At 48.8% G+C, this 17,042-nt stretch overlaps 1 protein-coding gene across 2 annotated transcripts in view; it reads right to left on the bottom strand.

The window, feature by feature from the left end:
• Nucleotides 1-13,563, bottom strand: part of OVOL2 (ovo like zinc finger 2) — a 28,351-nt gene extending 14,788 nt beyond the window's left edge. Inside the window, exons 1-2 of one of the 2 annotated variants that reach the window (XM_082645010.1) lie at nt 11,946-12,124; nt 11,059-11,279 (exon numbers count right to left, since the gene is read on the bottom strand). In XM_082645010.1, the coding sequence (XP_082501136.1) occupies nt 11,059-11,279; nt 11,946-12,045 (321 nt within the window). In that variant the 5' untranslated portion in view covers nt 12,046-12,124. Of the gene's footprint in view, nt 1-11,058; nt 11,280-11,945; nt 12,125-13,496 lie in introns of those variants that run through there. The other variant, XM_082645011.1, reaches the window with a different exon arrangement.
• Nucleotides 13,564-17,042: the final 3,479 nt, after the last annotated feature.

Here is a 17,042-nt window from a genome sequence, read left to right on the forward strand (position 1 = left end):
AGGGGTGAGGACCCGCGCGGGGCGGCGCGCCCACCGCCGGGTGCGTCTTGGCTGGATCTGACTCGGGCTCCCTCACCGCCCCCCCTAAAAACTCCCAGCAGGTTTTGGTTTTGGGGAAGGTGGAACAAGGCAGCTCCCCGCCTTGTTCTCCATAGTGGCTGTATGAATTTACATTCCCACCAACAGTGCAAGAGAGAACCTGCATTTTAATAAGACCCCCAGAGGATTCGTGTGTGCACTGAGGTTTGAGAGGCACTGGTATGAATGAATGTAAACTGATACAGTCACTATGGAGAACAGTATGGAGGTTCCTTAAAAAACTAAAAATAGAACTACCATACCATCCAGCAATCCCACTACTGGGCATATACCCAGAGAAAACCATAATTCAAAAAGACACATGCACCCCATGCTCCCCTTGGAGCAGCTCCCCATGCTCCCCTTGGTCCTCGGGACAGACCTCTGATTACCAGCTGGGCACCCCGCCCCCAGCTACACGCCTACATTTCCCAGCCTCACAGCAAGTCCTGTGGGTGGGACCACCTGGCTGGTGAGATACACTCTCTAAGGGGAAGGATGGTGCCCTCTCCCCTGATTTACTCCTTCCTGCTCGGGAGAGCTCCAACAGCCACCTCGGACCCAAGGCAGAAGCCAGTGCTGAGGATGGAAGAGCAGAAAGGAAAGAGGAGTCTAGGTCTGATAACATCACGGAGCCCCCAAAGACAGCCACAGTCAATTCCTTCCTCCCGGCCAGCATCCACCAAGAGACTGTCTCCTCTCCCCCTGGATCTGGGCAGGGCCTGTGTCAGTTCCAGATCTTAAGAAACGGTGCAGCTTTTCTGCATCCTCCCTCTTGGAAGCCAGCAGCCATGAGGAAGCCTGAGCCCACCATACTGTGGGGAAGCCCAAGCAGCCATGCAGAGGAGCAATGAGGTGCCAGGTATGAATAAAGACTCACTGGACCTTCCAGCCCAGCCAGGGCTGCCACCAGCTGAGTGAACAAACGCGGCCCAGAGGAAAACTGCCTAGCCCAGCTGTGCCCCAGTTTCTGACCCAGAATCATGAACAAATAAGATGGTCATCTTGGGAAGTGACTTGGTCAGGATCCCACAACTTCGTTATCAGAAAAACTATAACCAAATCCCAGGTCATGGACTGCCTGGTTCATTCTCTCAACCGTGTTTGCTGCCTCAAAGGAAGAAAACAGAATCTCTAACTGTGTGACGAAAAACACCAGATCTGATATATTCATTAAAGTTTTCCTGGTTATCAGATCCTTTAGAAGATGGATCCAACCGTTCTGCCAAAATTCTATTCATAAAAGGATCTAAAAGACTTAATTTTCAGACAAACATTATTAGCAAGAAGAGTTGGACTTTTCCTGGCTTAACACCTTCCTGGTCTCAAACACCCTCCTTTCATCCACCAGGATACTGCCTTCTGCCAAGCCTCAGCTCACCTGTTCCCTCCCTGATGAGCTTCTCCAGCCACTGCAGCCCCTGCCCAAACTGGTCCCTGTACCCCTAAGACCAGTGCCTCTCAAACCTCAGTGCACACACAAATCCTCTGGGGGTCTTGTTAAAATGCAGGTTCTCTCTTGCACTGTTGGTGGGAATGTAAATTGATATAGCCACTATGGAGAACAGTATGGAGGTTCCTTAAAAAACTAAAAATAGAACTACCATACCACCCAGCAATCCCACTACTGGGCATACACCCAGATAAAACCATAATTCAAAAAGACACATGCACCCCAATGTCCATTGCAGCACTGTTTACAATAGCCAGGTCATGGAAGCAACCTAAATGCCCATCGACAGACAAATGGATAAAGAAGATGTGGTACATATATACAGTGGAATATTACTCAGCCATAAAAAGGAACGAAATTGGGTCATTTGTAGAGACGTGGATGGATCTAGAGACTGTCATATAGAGTGAAGTCAGTCAGAAAGAGAAAAACAAATATCGTATATTAACACATATATGTGGAACCTAGAAAAATGGTACAGATGAACCGGTTTGCAGGGCAGAAATAGAGACACAGATGTAGAGAACAAACGTATGGACACCAAGGGGAGAAAGTGGCGGGGGTGGGGGTGGGGGTGTGATGAATTGGGCGATTGGGATTGACATGTATACACTGATGTGTATAAAATGGATGACTAATAAGGAACTGCTGTATAAAAATAAATAAAATAAAATTCAAAAATAAATAAATAAATAAAATTCAAAAAAATAAAAGTGCAGGTTCTGATTCAGGAGGTCTTGTGGAGTCTGGATGCTGCATTTCTAGACAGCTCCCAGGAGATGCCACCGTGCAGTCCATGGACCACACTTGAGACGTAAGGGAATGGCCCTCACATGGTTCAGGACTTTATTCCAACTCATTCCAGAGGCTTCCATCAGGCACGAACGTATCCTCAACTAAACGCCTTGTGGAAGCCAGCAAGCATCCTCGCAGTCTCCTGGCCCCACCCCCCCATGCCCCAAGCGCAGATGAGGGCCGTGCACAGGCAGAAAGTGTTGGTGGGCAATGGCTCACAGGTGGCAGGAGGCAAAGACCCCAGAACAGGGCTTTCCAGGCAGCCCCCTCCACCAGTTCATTCTCACTGCTCCATCTTAGTCTCAGCCGACCCTGATGTGTGCCTGATCCAAGACAGGGCCTGTGCTCAGAGCACCAGGATGGCTTGTCCCCAAGAAGCTGCCAGTCTAGTCGGAGAGCAGACCGGGCAACAGGCCACTGCCATCTAGGAAGCCCCAGGTGCAAGGGGCGGCTGGGAGGGGAGCCTAGCCCAGACAGTGGGTGCACGGGAAAGTGTACCCGGAGAGGTGAGCTCCTCAGCCAGGCCACGATGAAGAAGAAGATGGGGGAAGGGCAAGGGATATCCCAGAGAGGGCGCGGGGAAGAGGGGGACTGTGTGTGGTCCAGCCTGGCCAGCCTGAGCCCTGGAGGGTAGCTGATGAACAGAGCTGAGGGAACAGAGAAGGGCAGGGCCCCCAATGACTGTCAGAGGGCGGGGGGAGGGTGGGCATATTGGAAGATACAGGAGGACAACCGCAGGGCTTGAGTCTGATGACCCTCCTGCCTCATACCCCACCCCTGCCCCCCAAAGGGGTGGGGCCTGGCAGGGCCTGAGGGAGACCCAGCTGTGCCCAAGGCTCTCCTATCACAGGACAGGTCATGGTCTCCTGCTAATCCGCAGTCCCCATTCTAGTCACTGCCTCCCTTGAAGGGATGTGAAAAGACTAAACATGGCCCAGGTCTTGGCAAACAAAATACCGTGAGCTTCTGAAGGCCAAGTCTACACAGGATGAAGGTCATTTGAGAGGTAGTGCGGCTAATAAAATAGAACAGAGGCACATGAACCTGGTAATTCTGATGAAAAGCGTGAAGAAAGCTAGAACTGTCTTCTGAAAGCCTTGCACCATGTGCCCGAGGACTCGCCAACTATGGTTCCAACCTGAACCCTTGTTTACTTTAATCCTTTTGGTAAACTCCTATTTTTAAAATGCTCTGCATGTAACATGAGTACCTCCTATTACAGTCCAGGATGGAAATCTCAAATCACTGGCATTATTTGGTTTGAAAAGAATAAAAATGTTGAGGGCAGAGGGGATGGAGATCAGTGATCATTTAAGGGAGTTCAGGGTCAGTGGATCATCTGATTGAGAGAGATACAGAAAGCTTTTTAACACAGGAGAGAAAAAAGGAATGAGGCGTGGGGACTGGAGAGGGAGGGCACCCCATTTTCTGGGGAACTTCCCTCTGGTTTTCTCAGAGCAAAAATAAAAGATCTCCAATTGCCTCAGCAAAGGCAGTGTTTCCATTTCTCCACTTTTCACAACATGGAAAACTGAGTCAACACAAAATGCTCATGTAGAGAATTCCCATAAGGTGCACCCTCCAGCCCATGAAGGGTTGTTTGCCAACTATAAATGTATTTCTGACCAATCCAGACTCCAGACATTTATGAATTATATCCAGAACGTCTGAAGACAGCCTTTTCAAAAGAAGATGGAGGGTTAATTAAACAGCAAAAAGATCATGGCTGATGAAGCCAGCTTCTGCCAGACTTGTTCACTTTTCAGAGGAAGGAAAAATTCCTTCGTTAGAAAGGTGAGAGTCCTTATTATTCAGCCATAAAAAATAATGAAATCATGCCATTTGCAGCAACATGGATGGACCCAGAAATGATCATACTAACTGAAGTAAGTCAGACAGGGAAAGACAAATACTATATATATCACTTATATGTGGAATCTAAAAAATAATACAAATGAACTTATTTACAAAGCAGAAACAGACTCACAGACAAAGAGAACAAACATAGCTACCAAAGGGGAAAGAATGGGGGGAGGGATAAATTAGGAGTATGGGATTAATAGGTACCACTATGTATAAAATAAACAACAAAGATTTACTGTATAGCACAGGGAATTATATTCAATATCTTGTAGTAACCTATAATGGAAAAGAATCTGAAAATATATATACACATATAAACATGTATGTATATAGACATATGTATAACTGAATCACTTTGCTGTACACCTGAAACTAACACAATATTGTAAATCAACTATACATCAATTTTTTTTTAAAAAAGGAGAAATTCCTAAGAATTCCTCAGAAAAATATTTGGAGGATAAATTCCTAAACATGAAATTTATCCCACAGAGTGTACTTCACATGTGCCTTGAAATTTGGTCTGTGATAGCAAAAAGCTGGAAACTACCTATATGCCCATCAATAGGGACTTGTTAAAAAAAAGATGGTATAACCATAGAATAAAGTAACTAGAAAAGGACAAGAGTACCAACTGCCAGTCACATGAGTGAGCCCTCCTGGATGTTCAGCCCAGTCAAGCCCCCAGGAGACTCCAACCCCACTGTCATCTGACTGCATCCACAAGAGAAACCCCAGGCAAGACCTACCCAGCTGAGCCCAGTCAATCCGCAGAACTAGACGACATCATAATAAAGTATTATAAGCTGCTAAATTTGGGGTTGTTTGTGAAGCAGCAATAGAACACTGGAACGGTGATAGATGTATCACATTCTCTCTAGAACACCAGAGCTGCCACATTTCTGAGTGTTCTCTCCCAGGATGGGCAGCCTGATACAGAAGACACCCCTGATTCCTGAAATGATGCCCCATGTGCCGGAGGACTGGCAAGCTCTCCTCGGGTCACCTGTCTGCTCACTGGGTCATCTTTATTATGTTTACACAGGCTTACACCTACCACTCTACTTCCTAAAAGTCCAAAATAGGGTTAACCAACTACTTGTTACTCTACTCTGCAAGGGGTAGACCAGAACTAGTTACATCTTTGTCACCTGGTCACAAAATGAGTGGGGTGGAGAGACAAGAAATGCTGAGGATCACATAAAAACCTAGACCTGGATGGCTGTGTGATGTCATTTAATATCCCTGGGCCATACTTTCCCACATGTAAAAATAATAAAATGGGATTAGATGAGCTCTTTTCCTAAGTTCAAATCCTGCCCTACCACCTACAGTCTGGGAAGTAGGCAAGTTACTCAACCTAAGCCGTAATTTCATCACCCATAAAATGTGGACAATAATGATACTTGCCTCTTGGGACTGTTAAGGAATTAATTAAGAAAAGCTACTTTAAAAAGACTGGCTGCTAGGGACTTCCCTGGCAGTCCAGTGGTTAGGACTCTGTGCTGCCATTGCAGGGAGCATGGGTCCGATCCCTGGTCAGGGAACTAAGATTCTTGCATGCCGTGAGGTACAGCCAAAATAGAAAAAAAAAAAAAGACTGGTTGCTGCAATAAATGCTAACTCTTAGAGTTCGACAAGCTCCAGAGTCCTGTGATCCTACATAAAAGGTAATTGGTCAAAACCCATTGTTTCTCCATTTGTCTTTTGAGTTTTTCTCTCACTGATGGAAGAAAAAGGGAACTAACCTTCAGTGTGGGTCACCAGCCCCCAGTCCTTCATCTGCGACTCTGAAATCCAAATAGCTCTGAAAACCAACATTCGCTCCTATCTCCCTTGGCAACAGAAGTGGAAGCTACCCATTTGGTGTCAATATTCGTGTTTTGATATGGAAAGTATTACCGTGTTCACTTACAGTATACCGCTCCAGACACTGTTATCCTCAGAAAAAGCTTAATAGTCTCACCCTTAATCCAAAATTAACTCTCCAGAAGGCTTATTCCTGAAGTGAGGAAGCTACCATGAGGACGGGAGGTGACATCAGTCCGGAGATTAATTAACTAACTGGAGATTAATTCAGGGCAAGAAAGATGAAGAGAGATAGCAGTTCCCCAACCCTGAAGCTTGGCGCTTTCTTATTTGCTGTCCTGTTTTCTGCAGGATCTCGGCTTTCATTTTAAAAAACACACAAAGTTCCCCTCTAGTTCTTCTAAAAACAGGCTTGTGCAGCAGAAACAAACCCATCATTGTATCAGAGCTGCTGAAGACTTCAGGAGCATCCAGGGAGGTAGGGACCTGGGCTGGCCCTCTGACCAACTTCAAAAGCTGGCTAAGGTCACTTACCTGTCAACTTCTAAAGGAAAAAAAAAAACTCCTTTATTTTCTGTGGATGCTTCCACCAGACAAGTTCCTTAAATTAATGGTCCTATTTCCTGTGGGAGGCTACCGTGAGTGCAGGCTACCTTCCGGTGGCCGCGCAGACGAGATTTCCAGTGACACATCTGCTTATGCCTGAGCGCTCAAAACATGCTAAGTGTATTTCCCCAGCTCCTTTAGGATAAAAATTCCCCTCCTGCTCCTATGTACTACTTTCTTAAGCTTCACAACTCCACTACATGGCAGAATGCAGAACCTTCCCAAATGCAGAGATGCTGAAGGGAACATATCCTAATCATCCAGAAGAAACAGATTCAAATAGCTGAAACCCGCCTGTGGCCACAGGACTTGTAGGTGCCCACACCGAGATTTTGATGGGGCTTGTTGTCTGCAAAACGTGTGCCTGCACTTCCCCGGGACAGGCCCATGGGTCTGGGCATGACGTGTGGGAGAGGCAGGGATGAGCCCTGTGGTTTTGTCTCATGTCACGGTGAGAAACTGCTTCAATTCCTTCATGTCAGGCTGTCAGTGCTAATGGCTAAGGCGTCAAAGGTGCCTTCCATGATGCAGTACAACAACGCTAAAGAATAAGGAGCCTTGGGTTGGGCTTTGCCACTAGTACGTGTGAGGAACTCAACAAAACCTCTCTGGCTTTACCTTTCTCCCCACAAAAATGAGATTGGACCACATAAGGGTCCCTGAAGTAGATCCTGTGGGTGGACACGCTCAGCCTCTATTCCTGCTCCTCTGGTGGGCCTTCCTGTACAGCAGAGGCTACAAAGCTAGACACTACATTTCCCAGAATCCCTGGCATCTGTGGTCTTTAGATGTGACTTGGGTACCACCAGTTACATGCACCATCAGGAGATTTGACTTTGGGACTGAGTTAATTGAGCCGAGGCAGGTATGTGGCAATTGTTTCACACCCTGCATTAGCAGAAGCATCGTGATGCACGACAGCAGCCAAAGAGGCTGCGGCTGCAGTTCCCGAGGTAGCCCAGTTCTGTAGTGTAGCTCTGGGAGTCACTCCTGGGAGCTCAGACTGGTCTCTCTTTAGCCCATTTAGTACCCTATAATTAACCACTGTCTGCTTAAGTGAGCTACAGTGGATTCTGTTTCTGCAACAAATCCATTCAGACCCTTCCAATCACAAAAACTGACTTCACCTATATTCCAGTTAAAAGCTGGTTGCAGTTAACACTTAGATTGTTCTCCTATTCCTCCTTTTCCCCCCTTTAAATTAATTTAAGCTTTTTCAAGCATCCATTCCAAGCATTTTTCCCTTTTTGTCTTGTTTCCTATTTCCCCCCAGATGCTATTGACTCCTCCCCTGCCTGTATTCCTCTTCTATGTTGACTTATGTCCTCCTATGAGTCAGGCATTACTGCACCGGGTGCTGAAAATACAATCTCAGCAGGAATGCTCCCTGCCTTTGGTGGCTCTAGAGTCAAGAAGAAAAGTCTGGTCAGCCAAGGAGATGGTCAGTGAGTTACAAGACTGGTGGGGGGAATTGGGGCATCCAATTCTGTCTTGGGAGACTGAAGTCAACAGCCAGGGAGTTAGGGATGGGGCTTATGTTCCCTTCCAAATATCAAACGGGTGGGTTTTTCAAAAATACTTAAATCCAGCCAATCCAGTTGGTAAATCCCTTGTCCCTGCTGTAGGCAACAACGTATTGGACATTAACAAAACTTGCTATGAGTCACTGTCGGCTAACTCCCCACTGGGCAGTTTACACACACACAAAATTGCTCAGCGTGTTGCCCACATTGTCTCATATAATCTGCCCAATGCTTTGGAGAGGCCGATTCTCTTATTTCTCTATTTTACAGATCAGAGAACCGAGGCTCAGAACAGATAACGTAACCCCAACCACAGCTGGTGAGATGCAGCCAAATGAGGTTTTCCTTCTCAAAAACCTTCCAGAGCCCCTCTTCTGCCCCCATGGGAGCACCCACGTTTCTCGGTTTGGCCCCTTTACCATCGCAGCCTGTCCTGGCTACACGTCCAGCTCCTCACCTCGACTCTCCCTGACCCCAGGCCCATTCCCCATCCTCCCTCCAGCTCTGAGTCCTGTCCTCACTCAAGCTTTGGGCTCAGCCCATACTACCCTAAAGCGTGCCTCTCCCCCTTCTCCCACAGCCCTCAAATCCACACCAAGAAACCTTCCTCTGCTCAGAATGTACTGCATCTTTGCTTGTGCTTCTAGTTGAGCATTCACTTTCCTGTAATAGGGTTAATAATTAAATTAGTATTTGTGTCTCTCCACCAACCCAAATAATTCTAGCTAGAGTTATTGGACACCTACCATGTTTCACGCTTGACTCATTTATCCTCACAACTCTATGAGGTTTCATTACTCTCCCCATTTTACAGGCGAGGAAACTGAGGCCCAGAGGGACTAAACCAGAGCCTAGAGCCCTAACCGTTACTGTCAGAAGATTCTGGAACACCAGGGTGGGAGCATCTTTATCTCCTGGCTGCCTTGGGCACAGCAGGCACTACATCCTGTTGGATGGGATGTAGCTTCTCTCTGCCCTTCTCTGGGCCTAAGAACCAACTGTCCACTAAGTGTCTTCAAGTCACTGAAAAAAATGCATCATGCCTGAGTGGCTTCCCCCCCTTATGGTTAGGAAACTAATTCTTAGACAGTTCAGCATACATTGCATAGAACTCTACAGTTACACAACGTGCTAATTCACAAAATGGCCAATACCACAGCTGATAATTCTGTAGGCTTGGAGCACCTTAACCCCAGGAGGTCTTGTGGAAGCCGAGAGGGAGAGGGAACCTGAACTTTGGCCTCAATAAACAAACAAAAACTCCTCTGGAAACCTTGTTAAGGGTTGAGGAGCAAACTCTATGCCCTACCCCCCACCCCTGAGGTCAGCACCAAAACAAGGATCCTGGGAATAAGATTGGTTTATTCATTCCCTTAATCCAGGGCCCCAGTGGACCTGTTTGCCTGGGGTAGCAGAGATCTCCTAAAATGGTGGTTAAGGGACTGGATATTTTTCCTGTGCCACCTTGTCTCCAGGGCAATCTGGGCAGTTGGGGGGCAGAGGGGTAAAGTAGCTATAGACCACCCGAAAACAATGTTGCAAATTGTCCTCCCAGCCGGGTGATAAATATGCAAGTGGGATACTTTGTAGAATTTCCTGGAGGGCAGAGCTACAGGCCTCAGGCAAATTGTCCCTCCCAGTTAACCCCATCTGGCCCAGAAAAGCCTCCCATCAGCTGACTTTGAACCTTGGCGGCGCACTTAACACTAAGCAGGATGCCCACACCCAGTCCCAGCATCCTTTAAAGGTGTCTTTCTTAAGGATTCCAAGCTCAAGCCTCTAGCCTCAATTCATAACCAAATGCACACCAGCCCACCACGGAGCCAAGCCCCTGGAGCCAGGAATATGCACAGGGGAGGGAAGGCCTCTCCCAGGAAAAGTAACGGAGGAGGCTTTCGCAATCCACAGCGAACCCTAGGGCTTCCGCCTCATCCCGCTGCCTGGGCAGGGGGGGCTTCGGGACCACCCTGGAGCGCCCAAGAATTAACACCTACAGCAAGGGCCTGGAGCCCGAAAGGCTCGCACTAAGGCCCACCTGGCTAGGAACTGGGGTTATGTGATTCCTAAAACATCACTCCCAGGCTCCCGCCGTCCATGAGTCAGTGGAATGGGACGGCTTAGTCTTAGAGGTAGCGGATACCTTTGAGAAGGCAATCATGGCAGTTCCACACAGGAAAACGCAGATGGGCGTCCGGATAAGCTGTGGCCTACAATTCCAGGAGGCTGGGTGGGGGTGGGGGCTGAAGCGCGAAAATAGAAGGAAACAAACACTCCACCCCACTGGGGGCGGGGCAGTGGGCCAATGTGCAGTTGAATCCGTTTATCCGTGAACATAATTCAAGAAGATTTGACAAACACAAGTTTAAAGTGCCCGGCACAGACCTCGTGTCTAACGGGCACTTCATAATTGGCACTGGGACTAGTTGTGATTGTGAAAGACCCACTATGTGCCAAGCTGCCACCACTGCCTCCAGAACTCGAGGAAGGGGGCGAAACTCAGAATTCACAAAGCTGTAGGAACTGCACCTCAGAGGAGGGGAGCCCGGGGCCTGGGGTCCCTTCTATCCCACCCCGGGAACTCCGACGGCCAGGGTGTTCTTCAGGCCCTGCGCACAGAATGGATTGCTGGGGGGAGGACGCTATGCCTGAGCCTTTTGGGAGCTCCGGAGGCCACGCGGGCGGCCTGTGCCCGCGCGGGAGGCCAGTCTCCGGGGCGCAGCAGCGCCGGCGGCCGGCTACCTGGCAGGCGGGAGGACGCGGGGAGGCGCCCTGGCCGCGACCCAGGGGCAGGTGCAGGAGCTGCGCTGCGGGCGCGCTGGGTGCTCGGGTGCCGGGGCGCGCGGGCGGGCGCGACAGGGAGAGGCGCCGGCCCCGGGAGCCCGACGCCAGGGCGTGGTGCAGGTGGCGGCGGGGGCAGAGTCGACATCGTACCTTGATTTTCGATCTGGCGACCGGGCGCTGCTTCGCCGCCAGGTGTCCACCGGGGACCTCGCCATCGCAGGGCTCGGGGGTTTCGCGCTCGGGGGCGCGCGGGGACGAGCCTCTCTCCGCGCCTCCGGGCTCCCCCGCGCTGTTGCTGCCGCCGCCGCTGCTGCTGCCGCCGTCGCTGCGGCAGTCCTCGGGGGGGTCGTGGAGCAGACGGCCCAGGCCCACTGCGGGGGAGGGCCGCGCCCCGACACACAGACACGCGGCGTCAGGCCCGGGCGCCCGCGGCAGTTTGACCTGCGGGCGGTGCCGCCGCCGCCCCGCCCCGGACCTGGGCAACTCGCCAAGTGGGCAACGCCGCGGGGGTGGGCGAGAGAGCCCCGGACTCGGCCTCCCGAGCGAGCTCGTGGTTCTGAGAGCCGCTCCTCAGTCCCAGTTCCAGCGCCCACGAGGAACAGAGGGCCCAGCGCGGTTGGGGACCCGCGCGCCAAATTTCATCTCCCTGGGATGGGGGCGGGGGGCCTGACCTCGACCCACCCAGCCCCGGAGAGGTTGACCCATCCCTGTGCAACCCCACGAGGACGTGGGGCTGAGGGTTGCCCCTGCTGGCCCCTAGCCCCCCTCCCGGGCCACCCCGGCCCGCGCTGCAGCCAACGGTCCCGCCGCCGGGCAATTAGAGGCGCCCACTAGGGGGAAGGGGGCGCAGGGCGTCCCAGGTTCCCAGCCTCTCACTCTCGGTCCTCCCGCGCCTCAGTGACTTCCTCCTCCCCCTGAAAGAGGGACATGGGGGAGGGGGAGAGTCCAGCCCCGGCCGTTGAGCAGAGGGGACCCGGCCACCCTTGCCCGCACCCCAGGAACCCGGCGCCCAGGCCCGGCCCCGGCGCGGCGCTCACCTGGGATGTAGGTGTCTGCCCTCTCCTCGTCCGGGAGCTCATCCCAGCTGCGGACCGAGACCCCCGGGCTCCTCCTCTTCACCAGGAAGACTTTGGGCATCGTGGGGCCCCCTTCCCGGACTGCGGCCCCCTCGTCCCGGCTGCTCCCCTCTAGGGGCGGCGGCGGCTCGGTCCCCGGTTCCCCGCGGCCAGAGCCCACCTTCCCGCCCGGCCGGCCCTCTCCCTCCGCCCCCCGCCGCGGCGCGGCCCGGCCTCTCCCCCGCACGCCCGGCGACTCCCAGCCTCCCGGCTCGGCGACACCTATGCCTTAAATCGCGGGTGAGACCACGCCGAGGAAAAAGTTTCATAAGGTGGAATAGAAAAGGCACCAGGAAACTTGGGAGTGAGCATGCGCCCTGCAACATAACGGTGTCAACAAGCTCGCTACCTGTCCGACCGGTTCCGGCGGCCGGGGCTGCCTGTTCCAGCCCTTCCTTCGGCACGAATGTTTGCAAAAGAATTTAACGTCTCAGTCTTCCCCCCTCCCCTTCTTAAAAAGGGAAGAACGTTTTTCGCTCAGCCCCCTGCCCCATTCCCCATCACAGGCACCGCAGGGCGAACTCTTTGAGGAAAGCACCAAGTCCGCTCCCCGGGCGTCCCCCCTAGAGCTGGAGCCCCCGCGAGTCGCCCCCTCCCCCGCTACCCCCCCCGCCCGCCCCAGTGGATTCGCCTCCGACAAGCAAGCCAGAAAATGGCTCAGTTCCTCTGGACTTCGTGGATCATTCCCGGCGTTTGTTGAAATCTCGGTGTGCGGAAGGGGGAGGCCGCGGGAGACTCCCCAGGATTCTGATCTGGTAAAGAGGGAACTTGGGAGCTTCAGCTCCCCCTCATAGACAACAGTCCCCCAAATAAACACAGTAAAATTAAATGTTAAAATTCATGCATCTTTAGAACGTTATTTTGTGCCATACAATCTAAGAAAAACAAGTCCGCTTGTTCCACCCCGAGTCCCCTTACCCCCAAATAAACACGATGGAAAAAAAGCCAAGGGCTGACTATGCAAACACAGCTTTGAAACTGATTTCTTATCCACACCCACTCCCATTATTGCCTCCCCTAACCGTTTGCTCCCCAAATTCTGAGGCTGGGAAATACTTTCCAAGAAGCCAGTGAAGATGGGCTACATCCCCTCACTGCCCCTACTGGGGAGGTGGCTGGAGAGCTTGGTATTTATTTTGGGTTTGGGTTTTTTTGCTTGTTTGTTTCTTTTAATCTACCTTTATACCTGGAGGGCCGGGGATGGGGGAGAGGGTAGAGAAGGAAGGAGAGTTGGTAAAAGAAAGATGCCAAGTTTCTAAGAGCAGTTGTACCCGCGTTGGTGGATTTGGGGGGCGCGCTACGGGTCCTACGGCCTCTGCTCGGTGTGCCCAGGGACGCATAGCACCGCCTCCACGGCCGTGGCGCCCACCCCCTTCCCGGGGTGATCAGACGTGTGCCAGCTCCGGGGGCTGCGGGGACGCGGCCGGCCAGGGGTGCCCTGGCGCCAGCAGCTCGCCCATCCGCCCGACTCACCTGTCTGTAACCTGACCCGTTGCGCGCCCAGCCCACAGGGCGGGAGAATCAACACAGCGGTTTTCCCCGTCCTCTTCCGCCCTGGAATGGCCCTTGGGGACACAGCAGCCTGGTAACGGATTTCTTGGCTCGGCTGGAATACTCTCCCAACGCTCGGAGACGGGGCGCAGCTCGGCCCAGACTGCTCAGGGTGCAGAAGCGCCCCGCCTCCGGAGCTGCCCTCAAGGGGTCACCCTCTCTGGGCTCTTCCCTGTCTGGACTCCAGATTTTCTCTGAGAACGACAAACAAAGAAGGAAAAAGACTTTGAGCCGGGTGCGCCAGGGGAGGAGGAGGAAGACATTTCCATAGCGGCACAAGGAGACCAGGCTTCTTTCTCGTCCACGAGGCTGATGGCGCAGCTTCTGGGAGAGACTGCGAATGTATTTTTATCCGCCAACAAACTGGAGCCTTGCTAGAAAGAGAGAGCTTGGCTGAATGAAAGTAAAAATAGAGTAAAACTGTGAAATCACGGAAGTATGTCCCATCTCATAAAAAGCTTAAAAACTTCACTTCATTCAAAATTCCTTATTTTACAAAAAAGACCCCATTAACAGAGCTTTTTCTTCTTCTTCTTCACCTTTCACTGGATTTCAGATCACCGAGTGCCTGAGACACTGTCCATTATTTGAAAATATTATAGAATGATAGGATCTAAGAATAGAAACCTCAAAATGCAACGCAACCTTCAGGGGATTGGAGGTGAAAATAACAGGTATAATTACACTTTTATTCAACCAATTGTTGTATGCATGCCTATTCTGATATTTGCTGGATATTTCTTTGGAGGAAGGGAAATCTAATGTGTTATCTTTCTTTTTTGTGTGTGTGATCAGACTTGAGATAGGTTTATCAACAGTACTAACATTTTCAAAGAAACAGTTTTGCCTTTGTTGACTTTTCTCTAGTGTAAGGTCAGATTTCTAAGTATTATGAGAGGCATTGATAGAGTATTGCCTAAAAGTAGGATAAGAAATGGTAAAAAAAAAAAAAGAAAATGAACCCAATTCTTTTAAAAATCTCAAAAGTTTGAAGTTGGAAGACACGGAGGACACGCTATGGTCCAGAGCTCACCCAGTATTGCGGGGGGGAGGTGGTCCCGGCAGAGTGTCCTTGATAGGTGTGTCGCCAGCCCTGCTTGAATACCTCCAGTGCTGGAGAGCTCATTTTTCCAAAAAGCAGCCTATTCTCTGGTTAGACAACACTGATCTTAGAAAGCTTTTCCTTCTGCTATATGGAAATCTGTTTCCCTGCATTTCCATCTACCCTCCCCATTCTGCCCTCAGGGGCTGCTGAGCCCCCTCCCCCTGATAGTTCTTCTAAAGCATGCAAGCACCATAGGTGTTCTCACTTAAGACTTCTTTTCTCCGGTAATGTATGGTGAGGTTGAAATAGACAGGTACAAACCTGCTCAGTGGCATCCTTGGAGCAGACAGTTACGAGGAGAGGTTAGGATGTCAGGAAAATATTCCTTAAAATTTTTTTAAACATTTTATTGAAGTATAACACAGTGTTAGAAAAAAATGCATAGATCATAAGTCCACAGTCAGATAAATTTTCACAAACCAAATTCACCTTTGAACCAGCACCCCAGAACAAGACAAAGCTGTTGGCGCTCAACATTCCATTCAACATTAGACCAGCTTCCTTATAGGTTCAATAAGGCAAAAAAGAAGAAATAAATGTATAAGGATTATAAAGGAAATAACAAACCAACATGATTTGTAGTCAGTATGATTGTCTATGTGGAAAACTCAAAAGAATCCTCAGATAAATTATTAAAATTAATAAGAGAGTTAGCAAGTTTGTTGTATATAAAATCTGTGTGTGTGTGCCTGTGAAAGTGGATATGTGTTGTGTCAATTGCATTTCCATATGGCAGTAACAGAAAAATTAAATTTCTAATAAAAAAATTGACTTACAACAGCAACCAAAATAAAAGTGCCTTGAAATAAATTTTTTAAAAATATTGTGCAAGTTCCTTGTGGATAAAATTAGAAAACTTTTTATTGGAAGATGTTAAAGAAGATACTAATCAATGGAAAGATTTACCATACTAATGGATTGGAAGACTCCGAGTCAAAAAGAGGTCAAAAATCCCCAAATTCATCTGCAGATGTAATACAATTCTTAAAAATACTTGGGGGAAAAAAGATCTTTTTGTGGGACCTGACAAAATTATTCTGAAGTTTATATGAAAGAATAAGCAACACACTCCCGAAAAAAACCCAAAAACCAAGGTGTATAGATTTGCTCTATCAGACATCAGTAGTAATTAAAATAGTGTGCATTGGTGCACAGATAGACATTGGTGCACAGGCTGACCACCATTACAGAACAGAGAGCCCAGAAACAGACCCACACACATGTGGAAATTTGATTTATGAGAAAAGGCACGGCAGAGCAGTGGGGAAAGATGAGTCATTCAATAGGTGGAACTGGAACGTTGATTATCCATTTGGGGAAAAATAAAGGAAATTGACTAATGCACAGATAGAACAATTTCCAGTGGATTAAACATTGAAGTATGTATGTATAGTTATACATATATATTGGGTTGACCAAAAAGTTCATTTGGGTTTTCCCATAAGATCTTAAAGGAAAAATCCGAACGAACTTTTTGGCCAACCCAATAGAGAGCTAGATAATGTAAAAGAATATATTTATGATATAGGGTAGAGAAGAATTTCTTAAGAAACAAAAAACAGACCATAAAAAAAAATTTGATAAGTCTGACTGCCGAAAAATTTTAAAGGTATCAACAGGCACAATAAAGAGAATAAGCTAAACAACATACTGAGAGAACTTTTTGCAACACATTTATCTTACAAATGCTTAGAATCCAGAATATATAAAGAACTCTTATGAATGAATATGCAAAGACAAACTCAATAGAAAAATGTCAAAAGACTTGGATAGGCATCTCCCAGAAGAGAAAACATGAATGGCTCATCAACATATAAAAAGATACTCAATCTCATTAGTAAACAAGAAAATACAAATTAAAATGACAATGAAATACGATTTTATGTTTACCAAGCTGGCAAAATTTTAAAGTTTGACAATACTAAGTGTTGGTGAGGATATGGACCAATGAAATTGTTCAAACGTTGCTAATGTGTATGTACATTGATTCAAACATTTTGGAAAAGAGTTTGACTTTACCTAGTCAAATTGGAACTACACATATTAAATGACCCAGAAATTCCACTTCAGGTTTTGTAATCTAGAAAAAGTCTTGCACTTTTGCACCAAGAGTCACAGACAAGAATATTCATCATAGCATCATTTGTCATACTCAAAAAAATAAAAACCTCAACACAACCCAAATGACAATCAATAACTGATTGGATTAATACATGGTGATAAATCTGTGCAGTGAAAAGGAATGGCTCACAGCCACACACATTAACAAAAGTAAATCTCAAAAACATATTGTTGAAAGAAAAAAGCAAGTTACAGAAGAATTGTACTATAAGATTCAAATGATTATAAAAAACATCAATGTA

Source organism: Mesoplodon mirus, assembly GCF_964341445.2.
Source record: "Mesoplodon mirus genome assembly, chromosome: 15".
Taxonomy (NCBI): domain Eukaryota; kingdom Metazoa; phylum Chordata; class Mammalia; order Artiodactyla; family Ziphiidae; genus Mesoplodon; species Mesoplodon mirus.